We start from the raw sequence: 11,478 nt of genomic DNA, 5'->3' as shown, positions 1-11,478 counted from the left end.
CTGTATTAATGTTTTATGCCTTGTATTCTGCAATTCCTGAGCTCAAGTTTGGTTAGCTAAGTATTGGGGATGAGAGAGGGGCACTGTGGAATGTGGGGTGAATGTTAAAGTGTATCAGGCCATCGAAAAAATGCCCATTGAGATTAAAACAAACTGGATTACTGAGCTTGCCTAAACGGTAGAAGGTGTTAGCAGAGTTCATTTAAACACTGCAGCTCGCACTGAGTCTCGGAGGGGCATTACCTGCAAGAGTGCTTGCAGGTCCGCACCGCTAGGAATGAGGCACCTGTTTGGCGAGCTAGTGCTCTGCAAGATCTCAGCGCCCAGACCTGTTCGCGCTGTGTAGTCACGGCGCCTCCTCACCACCAGGCGGCGCCATGCAGCGCCGAGCAGAGCCCGGGAGCGGATCGCACGGCGCTCTCCCCGCACGCCGCGCTCCGACTGACGTCGACCCGGAAGTAGTCGCCGGCGCCCGGCCGGCCGGCAGCCTTAACAACAGCTTAGGTGCTCGGCGCTCCCAGCAAGGCGAGGGCCCCTCCGAGGCGGCGAAGGAGACGCCACCGCGTTCACTGGCGGTGGGGCTCAGCCAGACGGTGCGCGAGTCGGTTGCGGGCACCTTGATGGTGGACTCACTATATATTCGGTGGGTCCACGGCCCTGCCCGGTCTCCGAGGCCGCAGGTCGCCGACCCCGCACCATGAAGGTCGCAGGGTCTTCCTCGAGGTCAGCGTCCCGGCCGGACGGGGCTGCGGCGAGGCCGAGCCTCCGAGCCACTCCTGTCGCCCGGCCTTGCCTGTAGGACGTCAGGGCCCGCGACCCGGCTCAGGCCTGACCGGCGTCCGCGCCACATTCGGCGCCCCCATCCCTGGCTTTGACGTGAGGGAGGGGGGCTCTGGTCCGGGGAGCCCCCGCTCGCCCGCCAGCCATGAAGACAGAGACGGAGATCCTGGCGCCGGAGCCCCCGGCCGGGCCAGGTGTCAGTCACCTGCTGAGTAGCCGGAAGCTGCTGGCCCTGGGGGCCGTGCTCGGCTGGCTCCTGGTCATCCACCTCCTGGTCAACGTGTGGCTTCTCTGCCTTCTGTCTGCGTTGCTGCTGGTGCTGGGAGGATGGCTGGGCTCTGACGCCATCGTGGGGGCTTCAGGGCGGCTGCACCTGGAGCGCTTCATCCCAATGGCCGTCTGCCCCCCAAACCCCGAGGCAGAGAGGCAGCTGGAGCAGGAGATCGACCGCACCATCCGGATGATCATGCGGGACTTCGTGTCGTCCTGGTACCGCACGGTGAGCCAGGAGCCAGCCTTCGAGGAGGAGATGGAGGCAGCCATGCGAGGGCTGGTCCAGGAACTCCGGAGGAGGATGGCCAGGGTGGACAGCCATGCTCTTGCCCAGAGGGTTCTGACTCTCTGCGGTTGTCACCTGCAGAGCTATATTCAGGCGAAGGAGGCCGCAGGGAAACAGAGTAGCCCAGGGGAGCCCTCCGAGCTCTGGGAGGCTTACTGCCGGGCCAGCGCTCCACACCCTGCAGTGCAGAGCCCTAGCGCTGAGGTCACCTACACACGGGGCATCGTGAACGTGTTGCTTCAAGGACTAGTGCCGAAGCCGCACTTGGAGACCCGGACCGGCAGGCACATAGTGGTGGAACTGATTACTTGCAATGTCATCTTACCGCTGATCAGCAAGCTCTCCGATCCGGACTGGATCCACCTTGTACTCGTGGGCATCTTCTCCAAGGCCAGGACTAAGCCAGCAGGAGTGGCTAATCCACGCTGCCCACCCAGTGCCCTGGAACAGCCCTCAGTGCCCGCATCTCTGCCGTTGATTGTCGAGGTCCAGGGTCTCGCAGAAGCCCCTTCTCCAGCAGCAGCCCCGATGCTCCTAAGCTGTAGTGAGCCAGATGGGCCTTCACACCCCTCCCCAGAAGTTGAAGAAGGCCATGAAGCGCTGGAGGGAGATCTGGGGGGAGTGCTCGAGGAGAGAAAAGTCGGAAACAGCTCTTCTCATTTCCTGCAGCCTCTGTTCTTGTCTGAAGATGCAGAGCTGGAGTCCCCGTTGTCTGAACTGGGCAAAGAAACCATCATGCTCATGACCCCAGGCCCCTTCCTCTCTGCCAGGATTCAGGATGCCCTGTGTGCCCTTGGGGGCTCCCAGCCTCTGGAGCCTAAGGATGGCAAGGGACCCGAAGGAATAGAAGGAGCGGAAGCTGAGGAGGGTCCAGGAACAGAAACGGAGCCGGGCCTGCTTGCCTCCATGCTGAATTCCTGCCCAGAGATCCAGATTGACACAGCGGACAAGGAGGGAGAGCAGGGAAATGGCGCCTCTCTCACAACTTTGCTGCCCAGTCCGGAGAGGATATGTCCCCCACGCCCCTCATGTTTAGAGAAGGATCTCACCAATGGTGGGAGCTCCCTGGACTCCAGTCTGCCACAGGTCCTGCTCTCCTCCTCTCCACCTGGACCCCTCAGCTCAGCCACCTTCAACTTCGAGTCCCTGGGCAGTCCAGACGGCCCCGTGGTCATCCAGAACCTTCGCATCACTGGCACCGTTACTGCTCGAGAGCACAGTGGCACCGGTTTCCACCTGTACACGCTCTACATGGTGAAGGTAACAGACTTAGTGTGCGGCCACCTGTCTGGTCTGGGAATGGATTTGGAAAGCAGTCAGTGAAGCCAGTGTTTTGAGGGAGGAAGTCTGCTCTTAGTTTGCTCTGATTAATTCAACCAGTATCACTGTGGAGTGTCTGAAGCTCATGAGTGAAGCAGAGTAGGCTTCCATGACACTCTCACAGACCGTCCTAGAATCTCAGGGCTCTCACTGTGTTGGGAATCATATTTTTCCAATGGATACAGCCCAGAAATCCTTTCCAGACTCCTTCCTTGCTAATTTCTTTTTAAAATACTAATATTCTTTATACTTTGTTTTAGAAAGGAAGATTGTTTACCTGTATATATCACAAAAGGTGGCAAGTCCCTCTCCCTGGAGATGTTTAAGTGTGGTAGTAGGAACTGCTTGGCAGAAGTGATCTGAAGGAGGTGCCTGTATCAGGTGGCTGGTTTGATTCAAGCAGCATCTCCCTAAAGCTGATTTTGATAGAGTGAAAGTCGCTCAGTTGTGTCTGACTCTTTGTGACCCCATGCACTATACAGTCCATGGAATTCTCCAGGCCAGAATACTGGAGTGAGTAGCCTTTCCCTTCTCCAGGGGATCTTCCCAACCCAGGGATGGAACCCAGGTCTCCCACATTGCAGGCGGATTCTTTACCAGCTGAGCCACAAAGGAAGCCCAAGAATACTGGAGTGGGTAGCCTATCCCTTTCCAACAGATCTTTCCGACCCAGGATCGAACTGGGGTCTCTTGCATTGCAGGCGGATTCTTTACCAGCTGAGCTATCAGGTTTTGATATAGGCTGCCTCCAAGTTTCCCAGAGAGTTGTATTTTTAAAAAATAAGGAATCCTGGGACCCATTCTTCCTTGGGAAATTCTCATTAAAAATCCATTAGCACCTGTCAGAATCCATATTCTGACAGCAGGTTCTGCAGCCCAAGAGATTCTGAGGCCTAGCCAAGTTTGGTGACGTACTTGTATCATATAGTGTCCTTCACGGAGTAGAATAGCCACAGAGAGCATCATAGCTCCCAGGGGCTCTGGATGTGAGAGCCCTCACCTGAATTCCACAGGCATCTCTCATCTAGGCCTTTCCTTCTCAGTACTGGCCTGAGAGACTGCTTCGCTCATTCCAACTCATAATGAACACCTCTGTCTGCCTCTAGACAAGCTTTCAACACCAGCCTCAGTCTCACCACTCTTCCACTGCTTGCCCACAGAATACCTTAACCAAACAGGAACACTAACCTACTCCTGATGAGAACAAGCGCATGTATCCTTCTCCCACAGCATTCATTGTATCTTACACAGTCTCCCCCCGTAGGTATGAAGTTGCAGCTTTCATGCTGTTCGAGGCATTCTCTCTGGGGGGACATTGAGCACTGCTGTCTTTTCCCACATGCCAGCCCTCCTCACATATGAAGACAGCCAACTGTGACCCCATAAAACATCTCCAGTCTTCACATGTCTTCTCATCATACAGACAGGTGATCTGTACTTGGGAAGAAAGATTTAATGTCACTCCAAGAATAGTAATTAATCAGCCCCAAGCAGAACAAAAACACATGTTCCTTTAGTGTAGTCCAGGCAAACAAATGGTTGTTGTTTCTCAGCTGTTTTGGATTATTTGTTCTTCCCTCAAGTAATATAGATAATCACTGGTTTGAGGATAATAACAAGATGGTTATCTCCCCATAACATCCAGCCTCATAATTTAGGGGTGAGAGAGCCGGTATCATTATGAGTGTCATACCTTCTGTTTTATCCTCCGTCTTTGGGATTTGAAAGTGGCTGTAAGTAAACAGTGTTTGCAGGGAGGACTTTGAGATGGAAGGAGGAGTGAAAGGCAGTAGAATTTAATTTCCCACTTCCTGGGCCACCTCTGTTGGGAAAGGCATCTCATTGCGTACTGCAGCCCCCCTGGGATTTGAGCTGTTGGTTGGAGCTTAGAGAGGCAGTCAGACCTGAGCAGCTCGGGGACAGAACAGGAAGCGCATGCTCCCTTGACCCTGCCCTGCTCTTATTGTGTGCCGGTGAGCTGGTGCAGCCAACAGACGTTCTCTCGACAGTACGAGACGGCCCTCGACGCTGAGAACAGCGGCGGCCTGCAGCAGGTGGCCTACCACACCGTGAACCGCCGCTACCGCGAGTTCCTGAACCTGCAGACCCGTCTGGAGGAGAGATCGGATCTCCGAAAGTTCATCAAAAGTCAGGAGTACCCCCAGCCCCAGAATGCCTGCTTGTTTTTCACATCCAGCCACCCTGATCTGAGAGGCTGGAGGCCTGTTGTCTGTGAAGAGGGTGGGAAGGGAGAACGTGGCCTTGAGGGTCCCGCGCTCCTTCCATTTGCTTTTAGGTGTTTGGGGTTTTAGTGCTGGGCAGCACTCGTGACATGCTGTCCAGGGTACTGTTTTGCCTCTGAATGCCTTGTTCTGGGGCCCCATCCAGTTTCAGTTTAAGAAAGAAACTTTCATATTTCCACCTGTGCCTGTGAGGGGTTAAACAGGTTCATAGACTGGTTGCTGTTAAATATTAAACTGTTTTCCAGAAATCCTTGCCGCCTTTCCTTTAATGACAGGCTTCTTGGTGTGCCGTTTGGTTCTCATAAGGCACAGGAACAATAAGAAAACATAAAATTTAATTCAAACCATAAAAGCTGGTGAGCAGCTACTCTGTTTTTTAAGAAAATGCCAAGTGAAACTGAAAGTCGCTCAGTCGTGTCTGACCCTGACTATATAGTCCATGGAATTCTCCAGGCCAGAATAGTGGACTGGGTAGCCATTCCCTTCTCCAGGGGATCTTCCCAACCCAGGGATCAAACCCAGGTCTCCCGCATTGCAGGTGGATTATTTACCAGCTGAGCAGCCAGGGAAGCCCATGATCACTCAAACATTTTTAATAAGTTGTGGCATAAATCATGGATTTCAGTTATAGGTTTTCTTTCTTAATAGCAATAGTTATACTGAAAATATATGCCTGGTTCTCTACTAAGCACGTTATACATATTAGCTCATTTAGTTCTAATAACAGTCTACAAGATGGATACTATCATTATCCTCATTCTACAGAAAAAAGCAAAGATTAAGCAGGTTGCCTAAGGCCATTATTACAGCAGAGATTGGAGCCAAAATTTAAACTTGGGCAGTTAGGCTTCAGGGCTGTTATGCATCACTACTCTAGTGAACTCTTATACCTTAATATCATCATGAGTAATGAAAGTAAGCTGTCTGTATTATGTCCTTGGGTTATATCTCTAACTCCTGAAATAAAAAAAATCCCGTGGAGGGGAGGCCTCAGGGGAGGGACTCTGAAGGGATGAGGCCCAGGCCTTGGTACCCAGCTCCCACCCCAACCTCAGGTCACTTCTCAGCTCAGTTCACAGATGAGGGGAAAAATCCCCAGGAAATACATTTGGCATTTCTGTGTCTTATATATGTGATGGGTAATAAATGGACTAGTTCTTAGTAAATGTTAATTAACTTTTTTTTTTTTTTTTAAAGATGTGAAGGGCCCCAAAAAGCTCTTTCCAGATCTTCCATTTGGAAACATGGACAGTGACAGGGTGGAAGCCCGCAAGAGCCTCTTGGAATCATTTCTAAAGGTCGGCGTCCTGTGCTGTCACTGTAGCCCCAGACACCCAAGCCAAGGTGGGGAGAGCCGGGGCCTGGAGTTTCTCTCTGAAGCCCTTCTCGTGTCTTTGCAGCAACTCTGTGCCATTCCCGAGGTCGCTAACAGTGAGGAGATGCAGGAGTTCCTTGCTCTCAACACAGATGCTCGTACTGCCTTTGTCAAGAAGCCGTTCGTGGTCTCCAGAATAGACAAGGTATGAGCGGGACTGCGTGCCCAGCCTTAGTTTCTCACAGGGAGCGGGGGAGGCATGTTTGAAAGGTAAGGGAACCGGGGGAAGGGGGAGCAGCACAGAGGAATAAGTGGCACATGGACTGGGGTTCTCAAGACCTGTTACAGTCCTGGTGAGGTCAGCATTGCTGAGTGACCATGAGCAACCATGAGTGTCAGTACTCCCAACACTGTAGGTGTGCACAGGTCTCCTGGGGTGTCATGACGCTGTGATTCCAGGGGACGGGTGCAAGCGTCAGTCCACATCTCCATGGACAGGCAGGGGCAGGAAGGCCTCTTCTGGCGATGAAGGTCATTCCCAGCGTTGGTCACTCAGGATGGTGCCCTTAGGCAGGACACCGAGCTGGATTTAGATTTGTGTAGTGATTCTCTGCTGGAGAACAAGGTTCCAGATGGTATCTCGGAACCTTTGGAGACGATAGTAGAGCATTTGAGCACCATACTGGAGCCTGTGAGCAGTGATTGCTCACTGAGTCTCGCGTCTCCAGGACAGAAGTCTGAGGTTTGTGCTGATCAAAAATGCATGTGTTGTAAGAGGTTAGAAAGCGCTGACTCTTTGGCAGAAGAGAGGGGTTTCTCCTCTTCCAATCTAGACTTTAGGAGATAAAATGATAAAGTGGGACGCCAAGTGAGGGATGTTCAGAGACATTCACTGCTATGAGAAGACTGCAAACTAGGAAGGGATAAACAAGGTGAAACCTCGGAGTTCCTTGCACGTTTGCTAACCCATGCTGATGTGTTCCTTCACTGATTTTTTTTTTTTTTTTTTACCTTCACTGATTTTTATTTTCACACCTGCTCCCTGGGCGCCCGCTCAGAGCCACTCACTGTACTCATTGCTAATGATACAAGAGTGAGCAGGTACGGCTGTCGCGGCAGACTACCATTCTGTGAACCTGGAGAGCGAACTGTATTTTCTCAGCTACATTCTCCACATCCATGCAGTTCGCTGTGTTCTTTCCCTGAGGTGCTGTCCCCTGGTCTCTACTGCAGTCCCCCTTGACCATTTCAGTCTTGCCTTGGCTGTGCCGGCTGTGCTCCCCAAGGAGGACTAACAGGATAAGACAAAGCAAGCATTGTGCTGCTCTGAGTCAGCAATGTTGATTAATAGCGAGAGTTACTAAAGGAAAAGTCAATGTTTCCTTCCATCTCGTTGATATTTTAAGGTTTCATTTGTTCTTTCTTTTTAGCAAAAATCCGTATGTCGTTTTCCCATTCTGAGAAATAGAGATAGCTCTTACTCTTCAGCAAAGATTGTTTTATTTGATCCGTATAAATAGAGAAGTTTGTATGAATTCCAGATCCTTAACTTTAACCTGAGTGATTTTTGCCACTCTTTCTGTAGTTAAAGAAGAGGAATTGTTTGAACTAACTGGAAAACCAGTTTTTGTTGTTGTTTTTTATCATAAAAGTTTTTAGACTATTCCCTATTTTGATAATCTTTTTCACTCTTCCTTTTCTTTATATATTCTTACCTGTATCACTTCCCCTTTGTCACATCTTGGTGAAAGTATTATCAATTTGAAAACTAAAAATCATTCTTCTGTATGAAAAGAAAGAAATTGAAAGTGAAAAGCATTTCACCAGCCTGCAGAACTCCCAGATTTTTATTTGTCATGTTGTTTTGGCTTCTTTTCCCATGGAATCCATCGTCTGTCTTAACTCTGTGAGGAAGAAGGTTTTCATGGCTGTGGAGGAAAGGGGAGAGAGTTGCCACTGAGACATTAGCTGGTATCTCACCGTGCGTGTGGAGAAGGCTCTGCTGCACAGGGCAGCTGGCTGCTCGTCCAGGGTGCAGAAAGCACCTTGAGACAGCTGCTGCTGCTCGGCGGTGCCTGTCTAACCCCACATCTCTGACCCCTGCAGATGGTGGTGAGTGCTATCGTGGACACGTTGAAGACAGCGTTCCCTCGCTCTGAGCCCCAGAGCCCCACAGAGGAGCTGAGTGAGGCCGAGACAGACAATAAGCCCCAGACAGAAGGCAAGAAGGCTGCCAAGTGAGACACCCTTCCCAGTTCTCAGGGGATCTCCAGTTTTCAGTCAAAGCCCATCGCTGGTCTTAGGTCCTAGAATGGGGGGGGGGGGGGCGGTGGTCATCTGTGCCTGTTTTTATGCAAAGTCAGACTGTGGCCCAAGCCCAAGGTCCTGCAGAGGTAGCCTGGCTTCATGTTGGTCTTGCCCTGGGAACCCAGGGCCCAAACTGACCGGGTAATTTTGACTAGAAGGAAAACTCTAGAATATGGATGTTCTGTTTTTCTTTTTCCCTTGGGAAATTGAAGCGTTTCTTTTCGTTTGAGAATGAAGGCTTACCACTGATCTCCGTTTGTCACGGTTTCTGGCTCAGGAGTCGGGTACACTAGCAGTGCAGAGGAGCGGGCTAGGAGGGACCCTTGAGGGGTCACTGGTCACTGCCGCTGCTCCAGCCTGCACTGGCAGCTCACAGCCAGCAGGCGGAGAGGAGGGCCACCCCGCTTCCCTTCCCGGACACTTCCAGTGTGTATCTGGGTCGTTACAGAGACAGTGCTGGTGGGAGGCAGGGGGCTGGAGGATGTTTATGTGTCTGTCTCACTGTCTTTTTCTCTGTGTTCATGTCTTATGGGCTGGCAATAACCCGCACAATTCTTAGCCTTTTCTCCCCCCTCACTGGGCCCGTATTTTGAAGGGTAACCATGTTGCCTGTGCTTATAAGAACCCTATTTCTGGAAACATTGAGGTTAGCCCTCGTGATTCCTTCTCTGGTTTTATCTGGAACACAAGGGGAATAGTGGACGTGCAAAAAGGTGTGAAAAGCAAGGACAACCTTGGTCTGTGGCACTTGTCTATTTAACCTTCAACAAATTTTTAACAAGTGCATAGTATGTGGTAGCCACTCTTCTAAGCCTGTGGGATACAACTGTGATGGACAAGTCCTTATTTTAGCAAAAGCTCGTTCACAGGCGCATTGTAAGCATGTGTGTGTGTGTGTAGTCGCTCAGTCGTGTCCAACTCTTTGTGACCCCATGGAGTGTAGCCTACCAGGCTCCTCTGTCTATGGGGTTCTCCAGGCAAGAATACTGGAGTGGGTTGTCATTTCCTTCTCCAGGGGCTCTTCCCAACCCAAGGATCAAACCCCAGTTTCCCGCATTGCAGGCAGACGCTTTACCCTCTGAACCACCAGGGAAGCCCTATTGTAAGCATAGCTCAGTGCAAGAGTTGGACTGTGTGTAAGAATATTTATTGTTTGGGGGATTTCAGAGCAAGGCATCTCTTGGCAACTCTGACCACCGTAAGCTTCCAAGAATAAGTGTGGACATGCCTGTTTTGAGGTATTAATACTTGTCAGCCCTTCGTATGGGGATCAAGACCATGAATTACACACTGTTTATGCTCTTCGTTTCTGTACCAGATCCAGATTGAGGTTCTCATCCAGTAAAATTGCTCCAGCACTGAATATAACTGAGGCACACGAGAAGGTTCTCTACTGTCTCCAGGACAGCGGTGTGGTGAGAATCCCTAGAGAATTCTTGGGATCATCAGTTGGGAGGTCAGTCCTGCCGTTATAGGCAGTTGGGATGTTCTACAGAATCAGAAAGGACTTTGGTGCCTTCCTAAAGGACTCAACCTACATCTGGGTCTGTGGTTTTTATTCTAGGAGTATTTTCTCAGACTGGTTTGAAATTCCTGTGGGTTCTGGGCTGGCCGGTTGGCTTCTCAAGGGGGGTGGGCTTCTCAAGGGTAGTAGGCTTGGGATAATAGAATGAGAAAGCCAGCTCCTGGAAGGAAACACGATTTTCGTAGCAAACGAAACTATGGAGGCATTGTTCTCCTTGCAGTTTAGGTTAAAACAAGCACCTTTTCCTTAGGTGGTCACAGGGTCAGTGGGGTCCTCTGCTCGAGACACGTGCAGGGAAGCTATGGGAGCCACAGTGAGGAGGTGCCCCCCACTCCCTGCACCCTGCCTATGACACTGCCCTTGCTCTCTCCTCAGGAGTCAGAGACCCTCTCCGTGTCTGGGATGGAATCCTTTATTGAAAAACAGGCAAAGTTACTAGAAGTGCAGCCAGCACACGCTCCCGGAAGAGATTCTGAACAGACCGCTGAGGGGTGTGTGGGCGATTGCGTGTCAGATGCTGCCGCTCCAGCCCAAGGCCTCAGCAGCAGTGATCCAGGTGGGTGACAGCGGGGAGCCCAGCGTGTCTGCTGGCTTGTGACTGTTGGGCGGCTCTGTCGGGTGCCAGGGCACAGAACGGCACAGTCCCAGGGCTGAGTGGATCAGAAGAACTTGGGCGTAAGCAGGGCGTCCAGTCCAGCGAGATAAGGCTCATGCTTCTGTTAACAGTAGTGTCATTATTTAAGTTGTTCCTAATGGACTTCAAGGAGATCCAACCAGTCCATCCTAAAGCAGATCAGTCCTGGGTGTTCATTGGAAGGACTAATGTTGAAGCTGAAACTCCAGTATTTTGGCCACCTGATGTGAAGAGCTGACTCATTTGAAAAGACCCTGATGCTGGGAAAGATTGAGGGTAGGAGGAGAAGGGGACAGAGGATAAGATGGCTGGATGGCACCACCGACTCAATGGACATGGGTTTGGGTGGACTCTGGGAGTTGGTGATGGACAGGGAGGCCTGGCGTGCTGCGGTTCATGGGGTTGCAAAGAGTCAGACACGACTGAGTGACTGAACTGAATGTACATTGGCGTTATCTGTGGATTGCTCCCTTCATTTAGAAACTGTCTTCTCGGGCGTCTGTGGTACCACTTTCTGGTCTTCCTGTCTCTCCTGTCATCCCTTCTCTGTTCCTTCTGTCGGCTCCGCAGCCTTCCAGAGCTTCATTCTGTCCCTACTCTGCACACTTGTCCTGTGAGCTCCTCTGTTGATCAGCGTCAGCCCTGACATGTGTGCTGGTGATGCCTCAGTCCTGGAGGTGTGTTTCCAAGGTGTACTGTGTGCTCAGTCTGTCAGTCGTGTCTGACTCTGCAACACCGTGGACTGTGGCCTGCCAGGCTCCTCTCTCCGTGGGATTTCCCAGGCAGGAATACTGG

The 11,478-nt window shown here is 51.4% G+C and overlaps 1 protein-coding gene across 3 annotated transcripts in view; it reads left to right on the top strand.

The window, feature by feature from the left end:
- The first annotated feature begins 459 nt into the window (after positions 1–459).
- SNX19 (sorting nexin 19) overlaps positions 460–11,478 on the top strand; it is a 32,808-nt gene continuing 21,789 nt past the window's right edge. For 2 of the 3 annotated variants that reach the window (XM_043451781.1, XM_043451783.1), the window contains exons 1-7: positions 460–2,599; positions 4,669–4,807; positions 6,100–6,200; positions 6,303–6,422; positions 8,324–8,454; positions 9,843–9,939; positions 10,425–10,605. In XM_043451781.1, coding sequence (XP_043307716.1) covers positions 926–2,599; positions 4,669–4,807; positions 6,100–6,200; positions 6,303–6,422; positions 8,324–8,454; positions 9,843–9,939; positions 10,425–10,605 — 2,443 coding nt within the window. In that variant the 5' untranslated portion in view covers positions 460–925. The remainder of the gene's footprint in view (positions 2,600–4,668; positions 4,808–6,099; positions 6,201–6,302; positions 6,423–8,323; positions 8,455–9,842; positions 9,940–10,424; positions 10,606–11,478) is intronic. The other variant, XM_043451782.1, reaches the window with a different exon arrangement.

This window comes from Cervus canadensis, chromosome 29, assembly GCF_019320065.1.
Source record: "Cervus canadensis isolate Bull #8, Minnesota chromosome 29, ASM1932006v1, whole genome shotgun sequence".
Classification (NCBI taxonomy): domain Eukaryota; kingdom Metazoa; phylum Chordata; class Mammalia; order Artiodactyla; family Cervidae; genus Cervus; species Cervus canadensis.
The sequence above is the reverse complement of the archived record's forward strand: the minus strand, read 5'-3'. Positions and strand labels throughout refer to the sequence as shown.